Below are 18,151 nucleotides of genomic sequence, written 5' to 3' on the forward strand. Positions count from 1 at the left end.
TCCATGTATCTTACAACAACCCTATAAGGTAAACCTGTATTATTCCTAAGACAGTATGATGGTTGAAATCAGCCTGGATTGCATATGTTCTTCCAGGGTAGTAATGAAGGACAGACTTCCTAACTCAGACTTGAGATGCAAAATTATGCACATTTAATCCGCAGTAAGCCATATTAAGCTCAGTGTGACTTCTCAGGTTTACATTGGCTGTCTCACTTGAAGTTGGTGAATGAGGTGCCCATCAACCACTCTCAAGGGAAAGCTCCAGAGGCAAATATAGAGATGACACTAATTATGCATTGTTATTAAAAAAATTAAAAAGCCGAGGGGGGGGGCAATTTGTTTGAGGACAGGTATGGAGGGAAGAGTACTTTAACTGTCTATCCCCACCATGGTCCCACCATTGCTATTTACATGGGACGGAAGATCCCATTGGTGCGAAGGAGCTGTAGCCTTAACATTTCCTTAGATCCAGTGCTATTTTTCTAGAAAGAGAGGTGCCAAAACTCACCACGAATGCCTCCCTCATTCTCTTAGAATGGCAATGGCGCCCACCTGAGAGGTTCTGGCTGAAAAAAGCCCTGCTTAGATCCATATTAAACGAAGCTTTCTCCCAGCTCTGCCTGCAAAGAAGATTGCAAGAACAGTCTGTGTGAGTATTATTTAACAGAAAGCGAACAGGTTGAATCTTTGGCGGGGAAAGTGCCTTCCATAACATTGAGGAACAGGCTGCCTGAATAATTAGTGATTTATGGCACAGGGTCAGTTTTAGCATGCGCTGAGGTTGGGCATTTCTAAGAATCCCCAAACCAGCCTAAATCTCATCACCTCAACACCACTCCTTATTTTACAAGCTGGTCATGATGAGAGAAATTCCCATTTGCAGTTTTCCAAGTCTGAGGGGTTCAGTGAGTGCTCCTGTGCCTGAGAGTCTCTTGAGTCAACAGTGTGTGTGTGTTTTTTGTTATGTGTTTATTGAGTAGGTTCTTCTGAGGTGGTAGATAACGAACCAACGGAGGCCCAAAAAGCAGGGGCTGTGCAACATCTGTGGTAAATCTTGGGTGAGGAGAGGAGGAAGTTCCTTAACTCAGGGCCTTACACCGCCCCCCCCCCTCGATAAACCTCCTCCAGCTGTGGGACTAACAAAAAACGAGGCAAGTTATCGAAACAACCTGGCAAAGTCAGAAGCTACGGCTGGCTGGTGCTCTTATAACACAGCCGCCGCCACCACCACTTCACCAGGCCTTGCTCGTGAGGCAGCCTAAGCGTGACCTGGCCTAACGAGGCGCTGTGAGGAGGGGGAGGGAGAAGAGGGGACGCGCCATGAGGAAAGGGGCGGGACCGGGGCAATAACTGCCTCGGCTTGGGCGGGCCTCCTCGCTCGCTCGCCGTGGCTGCCGTTGCCACGCGCGTGGTGAGTGCTGGAATGCGCGCCGCCGCCCGCTCGTCTCGGCGCTGAGGGGAAGCTCGTTGTCGCCCCCTCGACTCCCTCGGGCCTCGGAGGAGAGGCGGTGAGTTGCCCCGCCGCCGCCGCCGGGTTGGTGGTGCTGGCGTTGGGAGGGAGGAAGGGGAGCGGGAGCGAGCCTGTGGCGCTGTCCAGGGCTGATCTGAGGGCGGCTGCTTGCTGCTGCTGCTGCGCATGGGACGGCGTCGCCGGAGTGGGTGGAGTGAGGGCGGCCGGGCGGGGGGGAAAGTCAGGCAGGCAGGCAGGCTGGCTGAGGGGCCTCTCAGGAAGGAAGCCGCTTGAGGAGCCCCCCCCCCCCCGAGGAACAGCCTCTCCTCCGCCGCCAAGACCAACGGCCGTTAGTCCCCGGTGGCCGGAAGGAAGGCTCGGCGGGGAGGAGCCGCCTTCGCCGTCGCCGTCTCCCGGGCCGACGAGGCCTCCGCAGCTTCAGCCGCCGCCCTGCGTGGTGGAGCTGGACAGCGATTTCTCGCCCTCCCCCGCCGCTGGGCCTCTTCGCCGTGAGTTGCCGCTTTTGTGCGCCGCGCGGTGACCTTGCGCTCTCCGGTGCCGAGGGATGGATGGGGCCAGGGGGAGGCTCGCGCGTTCCCCACCCTCAGCAAAGCGGGTGTGTGGGGGTGTGTGGAAATCGGGTGGGCCTCGGGTCACGTTCCCCAGCCCCCCACCCCCAACCACGTTTTCCTTGGAGGAGGAAAGTACGGAACTTAACTCTCTCAACTCCCTCCCCCCCCCATCGCCAACCTATTACCACCCTACTGAGTCCTTCCCCCAGCTTCCTTCTCCGCCCCCACCCAAGAAGGGAACGAGTTGAGAGGGAGACTCGTGGCGTGTCTCCGTGGGAAGTTGCATGTGTATGTATTGGAGGGGGGGTGGGCGGCGGTGGGGGGAGGGAGACGTTGCAGAACAACCTGGCAACACAATCTCCCCGCATACACTAAGCTGCATTGCTTAGGTCTCGGGGGAGAAAGGAAAAGGCCCCAGCCCTCCTTCTCTTGGGGCGGGGGGCGGGGGAGTGTTGGGTTGGGGGTGGGGTGAGAGGAAGTTGGGCAAATCTTCGCCCTCGCTCACTTTCCCCCCCTTCTTTATAAAGTTGCTGGAGAGTTGTAACTTTTTGGGGGACGGGTGTGGTAGTTGGGGGGTAAGGTTGAAGGAAAGGGGGGGGGCGAAGTGGGTTGACGAGGCGAAGGCAACCCCCTCCCCCCGCACCCGCTTCCCGAGCAGCAGCACCGACTTCGGTGAGTTTGTGCGTTGTGCGCTGCAGGCAAGAGTTTTGCAAAGAGAGCTGCTTTGTGCTTCTACTTGGTATTTGAGAAAATGGCCGAATGCCTATTTCTGGAATGCAACAGCAGCAGCGGCAGTCGATGGTGGTTGGGGCTGATGGTACACACAATTTGGTAACGGGCTTCTCCCATTGTGAGCTTTTTTTTTCGGCGAATAGCTGCGGCCTCAAGTTCCTTTACTTGGGAGTAAAAACTTGGAATTTAATTTCTCAGCAAACGTGCAGGAGGCTGAATAAAAGACCATCGGCATTTGAAAGCTTCCAGACTTTAAAACACTGCTAGTTCTTTTTACTTTCTGCCTTGATAACATTGTGTATGTAGGTCATTGAGCTCGTTTGCGTTTAGGCCGAAAACGAGACCAGCATTTTATTTAAATACAATCCCCACCCTGCTGTTGGTTGACTAATTTCAAGACCAAGAAACTTGCCAAACACACTTTGTTGAGGAATGTGTGTGTGTTTGAGCTTTTCTTCAGTACCTTAGTAGAAGAGAAGGGAGCCGAGAAAGCCATGGTGTCTGCATTTTCAGTTTTGAAAACAAATCCTGAATTACACAAAAATACACATCACCGACAGCCATTCCTGTTTTGCTGTGAATTCCTACATACTGTGGGGATATATCTGGTCTGTAGGTATTTACTTTGAAATAATTCAAAGAACATGTATGGTTTACATGATGCCTTACTCTAGGTAGCTTCACTGTTTTATTTTGTACTTGTGCAGTGTAGGTAATTGTATCAGTAGAACAACAACTCTGAGTAGGTTTTAAGAAGTCTGGCCTGTGGAAAGGTTTTTGGAATGATTTAACTGTAGTACTACAAGGGGAAGTAAGGCCCAAGCCAGGTCTTTGAGGACTTTCCTGTGTGTATGCTGCTGTGATGGTTCTGCAATAATGGAACTGTCTTCCAGTTAGCATTTGTTTGATCTTTGGTTCTGACTTTCAAGAAGGCCATAACAAAATATATTTTTAACATGGCCTTTCCCATTGTGGTAAGAGGACTGCTTAGCTCCTTGCTTGGTAGGGACTTCTGCAGTATTGCATTACAACTAACTCTGGTGCTGTGGCCTAGAGGATTTTGGTGTTTAGAAATAAAGTGCATTGGATTAAAGCATTATTTAATCTAGACCATCATTGTTTAATTGCTCTTGTTATTCAAATTTGGTGTTGAAAGTTGGTTTTCCGAAGCAAAGGAGCAATGACAACTATTTACCCATTTACCTTTTATACCAGGCTTCCTCAACCTCGGCCCTCCAGATGTTTTGAGACTAAAATTCCCAGCATCCCTGACCACTGGTCCTGCTAGCTAGGGATCATGGGAGTTGTAGGCCAAAAACATCTGGAGGGCTGAGGTTGAGGAAGCCTGCTTTATACAGAATTATTGGACCACATGCTAGCTGCTAAAGAATTAATAATAGTTAGTTAATCAACAATTATCTTCCCATGAGACATCTCAAAACAATTAGCACTTTAAATCTATTTTTCCTTGTAATGTTCTGGAAAAGACAAAGCATTGTTTTGCTACAACTGTTATCAGTATTCATAAAACCCTGCACATTTAACTAAAGTATGCCTAGTTTCAGCTTTTCATTTCAAGATGAATGGTGTGGCCTTCAGATTTAATGCTTTGGATCCTAGACATGTTTTTAAAGTGATAACCAGTTAATTATAATGAATAACCTTATTCACACTTGGCTAGGTTACAAGGCTCTCCATGTTTGCTGTTAAATGAAGCATGCTTGGGTGTAGGTGTGCTTATAGTTGGAGTTTATTGTGGAATCAGTGCATTCAGATAATTTTTTTGCAGCATCCACATGTCATAAAAATTTCAGTTGTGCTTTTTAAGCATATAATCCTGATTTCATCTTACTGGGAAATCTGATAAGAAAAAATATATACTGTATATCCTGCTGCATACCTATATAGTCACCACTGGCATAGAAGCTCATTTAGCACACTTTTTGGTAGGTGGTTTGTCAAGAAGTTTCTCATGTGTGGTGACATTTCATTGGATGGCCACTATCCACATTTGCTCATCACCTGAGCCAAACCTAGTTATTTTCCCCTCTGTGGTCCACAATACCAAATGAAAAAGACCTATTTCTACCAATTGCTGCATGCTGAAAATGTGCTTGAATTTCAGCAGCCCAGTTCAAAGGAGCTGTTCTCTGAAGATCTCCACACATTAAAATACATAGGCTTTGCGCAATAACTCTCTATCATAATTTAAATATTTCATTGCTGCTGCGTTTTTTTTGCAGTCTGGGGAAAGTGTGCTTGTGCTTTTAAGAGTAAAAAGGGACTATGGGACATTCCAAATTGTTTTGGATACAGCCACCTGCCCCCGCCAAATATAATTATTGTGTAAGACATTAGTATTAAAGAAATCCCCAGCTACTTCTAGTGGATCTATCTTAATGCAGTGTGTGTGCAGGTACAGAAATAGGTAGTGAAGGGCACTGGTGTGGACAGCAAGCAGCAGAATAACAGTGTAACTGGAACAAATACAATTGTGGAATTTAGCATGACAATTGTGCACACAGAAAGATTAAATGTGAACAACTCGTTTTAAATATAAAGTCCTTGCCTGGGAGCATGCTAGGAGGGAAGGATGCTGATACTTTGCTATAAAATGAAATCATAATGCAATTAAAAGTTTGACTTTGTGGAAAATGTGGCCATATTTGACCACAATTTCTCTTAATCAAGATAAGTATCATAATTAAATTGTCACTGTTATTGGAAGTGTTCTCAGTTTTGGATTATTACATAATAATGTCTAGACAGACACTTAAACAATCTTTCCCTCCCTTTTTAACAGAACTGTTAATATGGCAATGCAAGTGCTGGGGCAGTCTGGTGGCAGTGGCCTGTTCCCTGGAAATACTAACCTTGGCATGGCTTTGCCAAATGACATGTATGACTTTTCGGAACTTTCCAAAGCTGAGCTAGCAGCTCCACAGCTTATTATGCTGGCAAATGTGGCCCTGACAGGAGAAGTTAATGGCAACTGTTGTGATTACATGGTTGGTGAAGAGAGGCAAATGGCTGAACTGACAACCGTCGGCAATGCCAACTTTTCAGACAGCGATGGAGAAGGAATAGATGAAGCACAGGGCATGGAGAACAACCATAGACGCCTGGAAGATGTGGATCTGGGATCCCTTGAAGCTCCTGAGGTTCGTAATGTGGAAATGGCAGAACTGACGGAGCCTTCTGTTCCTCATACTTGCAGCCAAGACAAGGGCTACCCGTTGGAGGTGCCAGATACTCCAGAGAGTGCAGATGACAAATGTAAAAGCTTGAAGAACAAACCGTTTCGCTGTAAGCCGTGTCAGTATGAGGCAGAGTCAGAGAAGGAGTTTGTCCATCACATTCGGGTTCACAGTGCCAAGAGATTCATTGTAGAAGAAAAAGCTGAGAAGCATGGCCAAGTTAAAGAAGCTGCCTCCAGTGCTACGGATGAAGTTGATTTCTCCAAGGGGCCCATTAGATGTGATCGCTGTGGCTACAACACTAACAGGTATGATCACTATCTGGCTCATTTGAAGCACCACAACAAAGCTGGAGAAAATGAGAGGGTCTACAAATGCACCATCTGCACATACACAACTGTCAGTGAATATCACTGGAAGAAGCATTTAAGAAACCATTTCCCACGGAAAGTGTACACATGCTCACAATGCTCCTACTTTTCGGACCGGAAGAACAACTATGTGCAACATATTCGAACTCATACAGGTGAGTGTTGTATCTGTTTCTTAGGTCTGGCTGTTTGCAATGGACTTGGGTGTGCTGGATTTGAGTGCGTTTACACATGTTTGCCATCATGTTATAAATTGTGCTATAAACTAGCACTTTCTGATTTAAAATGATTGGCTTATGTGTACCAGGATTATTGTGTTATACATTAGAGCTAATGGGTAAAACAATAAAACTAAACACAATTCATTACATCTTTGTGTGGCAAGGGAGGTGATATTTGCTGATTCTCACTGATAGGTTTTAAGGAGAATGAGTGTATTTTGAGAATTACAATTTTCTCCAATCAAATTCTAAATAATCACCAATAAAATGGATGTTTATATACTGGATGTTTGTATACTGAAAATTAGCTCTAGTAAGGGAACAATGGTGGTTTTTGCTTTTGAAAATACTTTGCCACAGTCAGCTAATTTGTTTTTCTCTGCTCAACCTTTTTGTTTTGTTTGTATAAAACACTCACAAAACATTTGTGTCCAAGTTATTTTTTTGAAGAAATGCAGAACAGGAAAATAACAAAATTGCCAGAAATCACTAAAAGTAGACTTGGCTTTTGAAGCTATTTTTAAAATGAAATCAGAAACAATTTGTTTGAGTTAAAAGTGACAGTGGTATTTAAGCTTGTAGCTGCTCTTAGGGCTGAGCTTAAGGGACCTAGTGGTAGTGCAGTTCCAAAATGACGAGTATCCCTCAAACCTCGTATTTTTCTATGAATTCTTTGGCCTAATCCTCATCCCAAGCCAATCATTGGGACCAGATACTAGTTGGGGCAGGCCCAGTTTTGCTCACAGAGGTGGCATCCAAATGGCTGTTGAATCCTTCCAGCTGCCTCAATATTTTTGCAACTCTGTGCTCCACCCCCCCCCCAACCCCCCGGTTCGGAAAGTTCTGTTTGGCAAGTAAGGAAGCTTTGTGGCTGTGCTTCTGCCAAGCAGAGGATTGTGCTTTAGTAACTATGAGACTTGATGTGACACAGCAATCTAAGTGCACTTCTAGAATCAGGATATAACAGTTGAATATATAAAAAAAATTGTGGATAGGGATTTCAATCCAGTATTGGATGTAATTATGTTCTACGGATGAAGAGAATTCAAGCCAGCACAAGTAGCCAGGCTTTGGAATTTCAGCTTCATTATATATAGTATGCAGTGGTGGCCTGCATTCTTTTGCCACTTTTACTCAGATTTTGCATTAATAGAGCAGAAACAACTGTCATGATTCAGGCTTGGATTCTTTTCAAGGTGGCAGACTTTTTTCTTTCTTCTTTTACAGAAGGAGTTGTGAGGCTGTAGTGGATTACTTAATATGTTCAGAAACTGAGACCATCTTGCTGTTCCTTTGCAATGTTGCAGATTCATTGGGTGCTGCAGGAAAGCATTCTTCCTCCCCTAACTGTACTCTGCTTGGAATGGACAGTGTGGTTGATCACTTTTGAATCCTATCCTTGCCCCTTTATTGCAGAAATTGCCAGGTGATACTGTTGCTGTGAATATCTTCACCTATAGATTTCTGTGTATAAAAACATTGTTAAAAGGGCAGAAAAACAGACTAGTCATAATTAGTGGAGACAAAACCTGCAGCGGTGCCAGGAGTGAAAGCCAGGCATGTGCATGCTTGAATTATTAGGCAAAAGGAAGTGCTTGAGGTTCAGTAGCATATTCTAGTGATCTTAGACTCAAGTGGTGTATAGCCCCTGTTCTCCTATCTAAATAGATACATATCTGCTCCAGTAATGCTATGTAGAATGTAACCTTGTACCAGACATAATATGATAAATAGTTGAGTTATGGATATATGTGCAGAATTCTGTTCCTCACTGTGATTTCTTTTCCTTGTGCTGGCCAGTTTCTACTAAATGAAAAAAAAGTAAGTTGTATTTTTTAAATCATTTGGTGCTGACTCCAAATAAGTGGTAATACTAGATTTGCAACTAAAAAGAGTGAAGGGGAGAAGAAAGTTACCCCAATACAACTTTGTATACTTAAGAGTGTGGCACTCACAGGCACTATGGTGCCCTCAGGCACTCCCCTTTGTGCCCATACAGTTCCCCTTTCCCTCCTACATGATTTTTGATTTTTTAAATTTGAGTTTTGTCTGTTTGTTGTGTTTTGGGGGGGGTTGTTTCATTTTGACTTGCCTGCTATTGTTTCTGGTCATACTTGTTTTGTGTATGTGTACGTGTTTTTATGGGGAGAAATCTGAACATCAGTCCCTTTCCTCTGCCATCCACCCATGAAATCAGTATTTTGTGTTGGACTCAACAGTTTCTTTAGGTTTACAGCTGTGACTCCATGTCCTAAAATGTTAGAGACCTCTAGTATAAACAATAGGGACAGTCAGTCAGTTTAATTGCTGCTGTTATGAAACGTGCAGACTGTTGAAAAACGTATGTTAGCAAAAGTCTGATAGAAACTGAGTTTTTAGGAGAAATTCTATTAGGCTACCACCTGGTAGTGGGTCCCATAACACCTTTTAGAGGTCATTGAGTTAGAGCATAATCGAGCCAAACTTCAGCACAGTACATTTTAATGTGAAGAACTTGTTTAAGTGTCTCCCATTGAAAATGAGATGTACAGGTGTTTGGCCAAGGTGCCTGGATAGTCTTGGTCAAGAAGGGCCAAACTACTGGCCTCTGACACAGGAAAGACAAATGGAGAGGAGGGTTGCATGGCTTTGCCAGAAGGTGATTGACGCTCCTTGAAGCAGTTGTGCCCAAGGGAAAACATTTGGGGAAATGGGGGTGGGGTTACCTGAAGATGAGAGACTGTTGTAGCTACAGTTTTTGATTTCTTCACCAAGGTCAGACAGTTTCCCTCAAAAAATTGTTCATCCCTATCATTTACCTTTTCTCGGACCTCAGGACAAGTCTGAGAGAACACAGTCTCTCTCCCATTCCCTCTGACCTTGCAAAAGGAGTTGAGGGAGAACTGGAATTTTCTGTAATTTGAGCAGCAGTGCTGGAAATGGTGGGAGATAATTTTGCTGCTGCTTATTTTCTGTAAGAGTATGTGGGAGGTTGCAGAGTGTCCTTGTGAGTTCAGGGGCGCTTGCACTTGTTGATGATTGCATTTGTGGATGTTTAGCTAAGAATGGGAGTCAGGAATTCCCTGGTTTAAATCTTGCTTCAGCCAAGAATTACAAGGCAGGTTTAGACAAGCAGCTATTTTTCAGCAACAATATCTGCAATATGGGAATAAAAAAGACCCTAGATTGTTTCTAGAGTTGTAAAATTTACAAATATCATGGATAGAAATCACTTCAACCCAAATGCAAACTATAAAATAGTCTCTCTCACACACACCTCTGTAAGAGAGGTTAAAAAAAAAAATTAACCTTGGTTTCATTTAGTGTTTGTCATATTTATAGAGCAGGTGAATTACTTTGTAGGTGAAGGTTGCTAGTTATTTTAGAGATAATTTATATTTGAGGTATTTGCCAGGTATATTAGACCGGGAAGGAAGATGTTTAAACCAAAATCTTAGTCCGGTTTTAAGATGAAACAACATTTTTATGCCACTTTCCTCTCACCAAATCGTCCCGCTCAGTTATTTTGTGTTTGTGTGTGTTTTTGTGTGTGTGTGTTTGTTCAGTTCAATCCTCTGAGCAATTTAAGGATTTTAAGTTTGTGTTTATTTTATCTGTTTTAATAGGAGAGCGTCCCTATCGGTGTTCCATGTGTCCGTATTCAAGTTCTCAGAAGACTCATTTAACCAGGCACATGCGCACGCATTCAGGTTGGTAAAAAGGCAATTCAAGAGAGCCGTGGTGGTTAAGGTTGTGGCTATATTCGTTAAATGTCTGATATGTCAGTGCAGGGATTGGCAGAATGAAATTCGTAGTCTGTTTATGACCGCCAAAGGTTTAAGCCTAAAACAGCCTGTAGGTGAGTTGTAAATTGTGTGCTTACATTGGCTGTGGAAACAGCCATGGCTAGCTGGATGCTTTGCACTTGTAATCCCTGCTATTTATTTTTTTACTCTGGGCAGTCTCCTGTCTGATAAGAAAGAGCTTTGAAAGCCCCCCTCCGCAATATACAGAGTGAACTTCCTTCACCACTTGTTACCTATGTTTCCAGTATTCATCAAAGCATCATCCATGCAGAAGAGGAAAATAAATCAGCAGTTCTCAGGGAAATGCAAAGCTTTGCAGTACTATAAAAAAACTTTGATACTCCCCCAAAGGTGGGGAACCCAAATGCATGCCATTGAGAACTGAACAATGCTCATTGAATCCCAGAATGCTGATGTTCTGGGAGTGTTAAACAAAAAAAGTGGGGGTTGGGGGAGAATAGAAGAGGGCATTGCTGAACTGGAGCATTCCCATTGCAAAACTTTCTTGTGATTGTCACTTATCTACATGACTTTTAATGTGTTTCCTGCATTCGTGACAACTTTTGAAACAGCCATTGAATTTTAACCCCTCCATGCATGTAATTTGTGAAGTTGATTGCTGCTGTACATATTAATGACTGACTTCTGTTTTTATTGTTAGTATACACTCACATTTAATGTTCAAGTAAGAGTTGCTGATCACCCAGTCAGTTTGTATTTTTTTCCTGGAACTATGTTTTATGTCTGGGTTGGGGGGTTGAGTGGTAGCACTGCAGAAACATTTTACCTTTTTGAGGAAATAATTGTTTCTGGGTTATATGGGTGTGGTGTAATATTTGTGTAAGCCTACTATTCATCTATAATTTCCATTTTTCTACACTGCCTTCAGTGGACCAGTTTGGTTTGGATTCCAATTGCTAGTATTACTGTAGACTGATCTTTCCTGGTATGTATTTATCATAGATGGAATATGTGGATTAGTTGTTGCTTGCATGTTTGTTTTTGTTTCTTTCTTTTGGTTTGTTGCTGTCTTTTGTGAATGTGTTAACTGTAAAATCTTTTTTTTTTTTTTAAGTTGAGAAATGCAAAAGCATGCACAACTGTATAAATCTGTAGCTGTGCAAATAAGTTGCTGTTTGTAATTTAATCACTGGTAATTTCCCTCTTGATTGCTTCAGGTGAGAAGCCGTTTAAATGTGAGCAGTGCAGCTATGTGGCATCAAACCAGCATGAAGTGACTCGGCATGCAAGGCAGGTTCATGATGGGCCCAAACCACTGGCCTGCCCGCATTGTGACTACAAAACGGCTGACCGAAGCAACTTCAAGAAGCATGTTGAACTCCATGTCAGCCCACGGCAGTTCCTTTGCCCAGTCTGTGAGTATGCTGCATCCAAGAAGTGTAATTTGCAGTATCACATCAAATCCAGGCACCCTGACTGTTGTGACATCACAATGGATGTCTCAAAAGTAAGACTACGAACTAAAAAGAATGAAGTGAATACTTCTGAAAACACAGGTGGTGATAATAAGGGCGTGGAACAAGAACAGGCAAAGAAAGAGATGACTGAAAAGAAAAATGAGAGAACTGTAAAAGAAGAGAACCTGTCAAAAGAAAAGAAACCAACTAGCAGTGTTGGTATAGGCCACGTAACAACTCGAAGTCGCAAAACCGTTGCTGAAAGCAAAGAGGCAAATGTGAAAACTGAGAAAATGACAGAGAAATCTGGTAAAACAAAGAAAGCAAAGAGAAAAGCAGATGCCACCCCTGTTCCTTTGACAAAAGATTTTGCAGCAGACACTGATGTTATAGTGAAGAAGAAAAAGAAAACTGAAAAAATGTCCCCTAAATGTCAGGACTCTCAAAAGAGTGAAAACAAATTAGAAGTCACCAAAAAGCAAAATTCTTGCCTGAAGAAAAACAAGAAAAAGAAATATCTGAGGAGTAAGCCTGGTAAGAACAACAGAAAGCTTGATTGTGAGAAGGTCACAGATGAGGAGCCGTTCTCTAAAGAATCTGTTGCTATACAAGAGGAGGAAAGTAAGGTAACTGATAATGCTTGCAGTGAACTCCAGCCTACTGTTATCCTTGATGTTAGAGAGAGCCAGTGCATTCCTGTGGAGAACATGCAAGATCATGAGTCACTGGCTGCGCAGCACAAGGCTATGGATATAGAACTAGAGGTGAAAGAGCAAGAAATGCCCATGGCAGAAGAGGAGACAATTAAAGCAGTTTCTCAGAATGAAATTGAGCTGACAGTCATTCCTTGTATCAGGTCTGAGGACTCAAATACCACCTCTGAAAAAGAGACAGGTGTACTAAAAGATGCTTTACCTGATTTGTCCCAAAATACGGAAACCACAGAAACTTGTGAGATGCAGATTGTGACTGATCCTGATCCAATACAAGAAACTGAAGAGGTACAACAAACGTGTGAGATAGAAACGGTGCGTAACCCACATCCAGAAGATGTCAGTTCTACAAAAGAATTGCAGGCTGAAGAGTCAGCAGAAGCTCCTCCACCGCCATCGCCAGAAAAACTGGAGAAGAGCACTAAAGCAGACCTGGTTTCAGCATCGTCCAGTGGCACAGTAGTAAATGAAAATCAGGAAATGGAAGAGGATGAAGGCATCCACAGTCACGAGGGCAGCGATATAAGTGACAACATATCAGAAGGCAGTGATGATTCTGGGTTAAATGGTGCTCGGACAGCACAGGAGAAAGATCAGAAACCATCCCAAGAAGTGGCAGAAGCCAAGGCCACAAAGGAGAACTATGTGTGCATATTCTGCGATCGTTCATTTAAAAAGGAAGGTGAATACAGTAAGCACCTGAATCGCCATTTAGTAAATGTGTACTATCTTGAGAAAGCAACAAAGGGGCAAGATTAACCAAACTGCAGTTTCATGACAGTTTATTCTAGAGCTTAGGTACCAGTTCTTGTAGAATCTTTGCTTAAGCTCAGTTTGCTTATACTTTTTAAAGTTGGTTGTGTTTTTCTGACCTTTGATGAAATGTTGAACTAATTAATTACTTGTATCTCTTTGATTAGAGAGGGCAAATAGGGTATGCATGCTGTGGCTTGTTAAATTGGCAGAACTCCTTGGGATAGAGCCCTGGAATCTCTTGAGTATTTCTGTTGACTTGAAGCAGAACTATTCACAAGTTAGTAGGTTTAGAAATGTAGCCTTGGGGAACAATCCACCAAGAGTGTCTCCTGCACAGACTCTAAAAAATAATAGAAGTGTGCAAGAGCACTGTTGTGCTGTTGCAGAGTCCTGTTTGTTTCCATAGGACTTGAGCAGGAGATATTAACAGTTGACTGAGCCCACAGTCTGGGCCTGTCCAGTCATTACATTCCAGGAAGATATTTCAGCCTGGTATGAGACATGTGCTCCTTCTCCCTTTCCCCTTTACTGCTAGGAGAAAGTCAAAGGTGAATCAGCATTTATTTGAACGTCGTATCTTCCTGATCACCCATTCAAAAACCCCTTATTTGATCCTGTTTTATATACACTTGCTACAATGTGGAACTGCTTCCCCATATTCCATTTCTACACCATTGCAGTGTAGGTAAGGCCAAGTGTGTGAGTTTTCCCACCCCCTAATGGGAAGAAAACAGTAACTGGTCCTGTCCCTGTGGTTCTGATATTCAGAATACTTAGCTGTATGTGAATGGGGGTTTTCTGAAGACAGACTGGGTGGTTAGGGAGATAATGTCTTCAGTAAACAGCACAGCCTGGTTCACTCTTGTCCTTCTCCTTGTTTGGAAGGATGAGAGTCTTGGGTGTGAGACCATCAGGCTCATCCCTGGTTAATAATTCCTTGCAATCTGACAAGTGCACAGGCCATCTGTGCTTGTTGAACAAAGTGTTATAGAAATAAACTCCTAGAAATTGAAATATTGCTCCAATTGTTTCTAGAAAAATCCGCCTTTTTTATTTTCACCTGTTGGTATGATGAATGCTTAAAGAACTCACTGTGGCAGATTATTTGTAAAAAGAGCACTTTCAGAAAAATGTTGAGGTTGGCTAACAGAAAACATAATTGCATGATCATATATTTAATTTGCATATACATTTCAGGTCCCCCAATCATGATCAGCAAGCCAAAATCTTGGGAGTTCTTTCTACCTTTCTGTTGATTAGTGAATCCATTATTTGTTAAATACTACTTTTCGACAAGGTTCTTATTTCTTCTTGTGCTTTAAGAGATGAAAAAATGTTGCACATAATTGTTTTTATTTTTACCTATGCAGTTTAAGCCTTTAGGAGTTTAGTTATTTCTGTGTATATGAACACTTTATATATGCATGTTTGGTTTTTGTTAATGGGTTTCTTTCCCGTAATGTTGATTTTCAGGTTTGTTGCTAATTGTGGCCAGTGTTGTTTATCTTGACCACATTTTCTGGTTCTGAGTTTGTGCAGTGTTGTAGCTTTAATTATTTGATTTTGGAACAAATGATACTAAAGGAATGTCATCCCACAGACCACACTAAGAACCAATTACTGCTCATGGATAGCTCCCGTTGTGAAAGGGGAACTTCTCAGTAGATTGTGCCCCCAAGAATATTGTTCATACATGTCTCTGTATATAAGGTTGGATAATATATTCATATAGTATGCATTTTTATGCAGACAGTACCTTCTGCTGTTTTAGTGCATTTATTATTGCTGGGAGAAACTTTTCACTGCCCTCCATTAAAATGAATAGGGGCATGCATGTGAAATTTCATGGGAAACTTAATTTGTTAATGGATGGTGCTTGTCGAGTTCTAAACATGGAATAGTCAAATGAGAGCAAAAAATCCATTAAAAGTACACGTGAATTTTAAAATTTGTAAGTACTCTTGCCCAGCTCATACTCATTTCAGAGGGTCCTGTGCAGGAGAATTTCCAGGTGGATTGTGCTCCTTATCTGCTCGTCAAAGACAAATGTTGGCAATTACATAATACATGGAATTTGAAGTGATCAACACTATCAGGAAGATCTTGGAAAGCAACAAATAAGGGAAGATGTAGAAATTCCTGATCCTTATTCCATCAAGTTCTAACTTAAATTAATTACCCTGATACTTTTATACTTGACATAAAAAGGAGTTGAAATGATTGGATATATTATGAATTTTCAAACACTGGGAGAAAAGTCACAAGTAAAGCAAGTCTGTTATCAGTAAGGTTTGAGGCATTTGGAATGTGTGAGCAGTGAGAAAGCTGCAGGTCTTTTGCATCTATCCCCTTTTCCTAAATTTGTAGATATAAATGCCACCTGCAGTCCTGCAAAGCAACATCTATGGAAGCTTGCACTTCCAAAGGGCACATTCCATCCCAGCAGCTTTTGCCAATCTGATGCCTTCCATGCCATGTACTTCCACTCCCACCTGGAGGGCACGAGGTAGGCAAAGGCTGATCTGTGAGGATGTTTCTCCAGGACAAACCCCATGAGTGTATTCTGGCATGGCTCTTGTTTACTTCTGGGGCCTTTTGCAGAAGAACATCCTGCTAAACTGTGCCTCAGAATGGCTATCAGGATAGTTTTTTGACCTGCTGCAGAAATATTAAAGCAAACTCTTTTATTCTTTTGTCTTGGAGACTGCTAACGCTTGCATTAGTTTAAGCTGTATTCGGTCTCTTTTCCCCCTCCTTTCTGCTAGAACCTTTTGTGGTTCTTTTTCAATATAACTTGACTGAATACAGGAACCTAATACTTCTGTGTAGTGGGTGGGTGGGTGGGGGGAGTTTTCTAATAGGAGGCCAAAGATCTGAGGGAGAAAAATCCCTTTAGGGCAGAAATAAATTGTGTAACATTGGTTATTTGTGTGTGAATAGCTTGTGTTGAATACTTACTTTGGCTGTGACAATCATTGTCAACTGAGAATCAAGTTGCAACTATATTTATGTTGAACCATTAAACACTGCTGAATTGTCTTCCTAACCAATTAGTTGGAATAGTATTAAACACAACTTTATTGTTGGATGTAAAATATTGTCATTTTGTAAAATATTGTTTTGTAAAAGGTTTGGACAGAGGTTGGAAACTCCAGTACAGTGTAGAGTTGTTGTTTTTTTCTCTCTGCCTTTTTAAAAAAAGATGTTTCCACTTTGTAAAAGCCTTTGTGGCCTTAAGCTACATTTTTTGTGATTATTTTTTTTAAAAACCAAGTTGGTTGAAAAGGTAGAGGCAAAGAGGTGTCACTCGCAGTAATGACATTAGATGACTTCACATTACAAGAAAATGTTGTCATGTTACTCAGAAGAACTTACTAGCAAATGATCAGGAGTAAAACTTTCACGCTAGAAAAGACAGTAGAAGTTGGTACCTGTGTTGGGTAGTGTTTCTGAGTTTGAGAGGGCAAAACTGTTAAGTATTAAAATAATATCTTCCAGTGATGTAATTGTTGTGTCTTGAGATATATTGGATATTGTGATTGACTTGAAATTCCCGTATGTTTCCCCCTATTTTGTTAGAATAGAAGGATGTACCCATAGTGATTGAACAGTTTAAAAATAAAACTGGTAAAAGATGGAATGTCACTTAATGTTAGATGTTGCAAGTGGATTAGTGAAATTAGGGTTAAGCTACAGATGAGTTACTGTGTTTCTGCCTAAAGTAGATATTTCTTAAATTGAATTTTGAGATTGTCACAGGAATTTTGGATACTCCTTTCCAGCGTCTTCCTTTATTGAAGGGCTTCTCTCAGCAGCAATGCCTGTCATAACACCCCAGCCTGATACATCCTGCATTATCTCATGTTGTTTGACAGTGTGGCTAGTTAGTAGAATCTATAGTGTTTTTGGAAAAGTAGCCTAAGGAATGGATTACTAGGAACTTGGCAACACATCTTAATATTGCTGCTATTTAGGGATTGATTGACCTAAGGGCTGGAACTTTAAATCTTTTCTACAGAACAAACTGACAGGTCAGTTAATACTCATAATGCCTTTGATTTCAGTATGTTGTTTTGCTGATGTATTGTAAGCACAGGTTCAGTTAGGTTTATTGAATCTTGATTGTGTAGCTAACAAGCTGAAATACAATATTAATTACATCCAGGTAGTTTAAGAAATTGTTTCACACATGTGTATATATACCTTTCCCTCCCCTAAAAAGCAAATCACACTAGCTAAAGAACTTTTTGTAAGCTGGCACTGAAACATTTTGTTTGGTTGCACCGTGTTTGAAGCTTTTTACAGTGCAATACTTGTATTATTCTGTCAATTTAAACCAAAGGTAATTTTTTTTCATGCTTTCTCTCTACTGTAGTGCATGAAGAGCTTTTATATGTTTGTAATAGATGTAAAATCAGAAAAGATCACATATCCTGGGTTTTTTATTTACCTAAACTATGTACAAGCCTTTGTCCAAAATGTAAGGTGTTAAACTAAATTGCATATTAACCCATGAGTGTATTTTCCTAAGCATAGTTATGTCAATAAACTTTATTAAGGAATATGTGTATCTTTCATCTGTCTTTTCTGAATATTCATCAAATAATACCATTGGCTATGGAAGGGGTGGATAGAAGTTAAGAGCAGCATATATTGGTTGATCTCTGGGTGATTTGAAATGGATTGACAAGGCTTTCTTGCTCCCAGTTGCTTAACGGTGGCAAGAAAATAACTCCCTAAATTGGTGAGAGGCAGAGGGAGGGACTGTGATAACCTGAGTTCAGTTCCAATACTTGAAACAAATTCCTTGAATATGAATTAACCAGACCCCAATTGTCAGCTCCTAGAGTTTTAGTAAAAAATTAAGTGGCTCCTACAAGCTTCACAGTTGGTCCTCTCCTGCGCTAAAGGGCCACAAGATGCATGCATAAAA

At 41.9% G+C, this 18,151-nt stretch overlaps 1 protein-coding gene across 4 annotated transcripts; it reads left to right on the plus strand.

The window, feature by feature from the left end:
* Nucleotides 1-969: 969 nt before the first annotated feature.
* On the plus strand, nucleotides 970-17,779 carry REST (RE1 silencing transcription factor). Of its 4 annotated transcripts, none has more exons than XM_083718677.1 (4): nucleotides 970-1,511; nucleotides 5,561-6,480; nucleotides 10,152-10,235; nucleotides 11,510-17,779. In XM_083718677.1, exons 2-4 carry the CDS (start codon nucleotides 5,571-5,573, stop codon nucleotides 13,219-13,221), a joined length of 2,706 nt encoding a protein of 901 aa, XP_083574803.1. In that variant the 5' UTR covers nucleotides 970-1,511; nucleotides 5,561-5,570; the 3' UTR covers nucleotides 13,222-17,779. The 4 variants fall into 4 exon arrangements, with proteins under 4 accessions (XP_083574803.1, XP_083574802.1, XP_083574804.1 ...); XM_083718676.1 differs by having other exon boundaries at nucleotides 1,481-1,962; XM_083718678.1 differs by lacking the exon at nucleotides 970-1,511 and adding an exon at nucleotides 1,970-2,313.
* The last annotated feature ends 372 nt before the right edge of the window (nucleotides 17,780-18,151 follow it).

The sequence above is a fragment of the Podarcis gaigeae genome, assembly GCF_964106915.1.
Source record: "Podarcis gaigeae genome assembly, chromosome: 17".
Classification (NCBI taxonomy): domain Eukaryota; kingdom Metazoa; phylum Chordata; class Lepidosauria; order Squamata; family Lacertidae; genus Podarcis; species Podarcis gaigeae.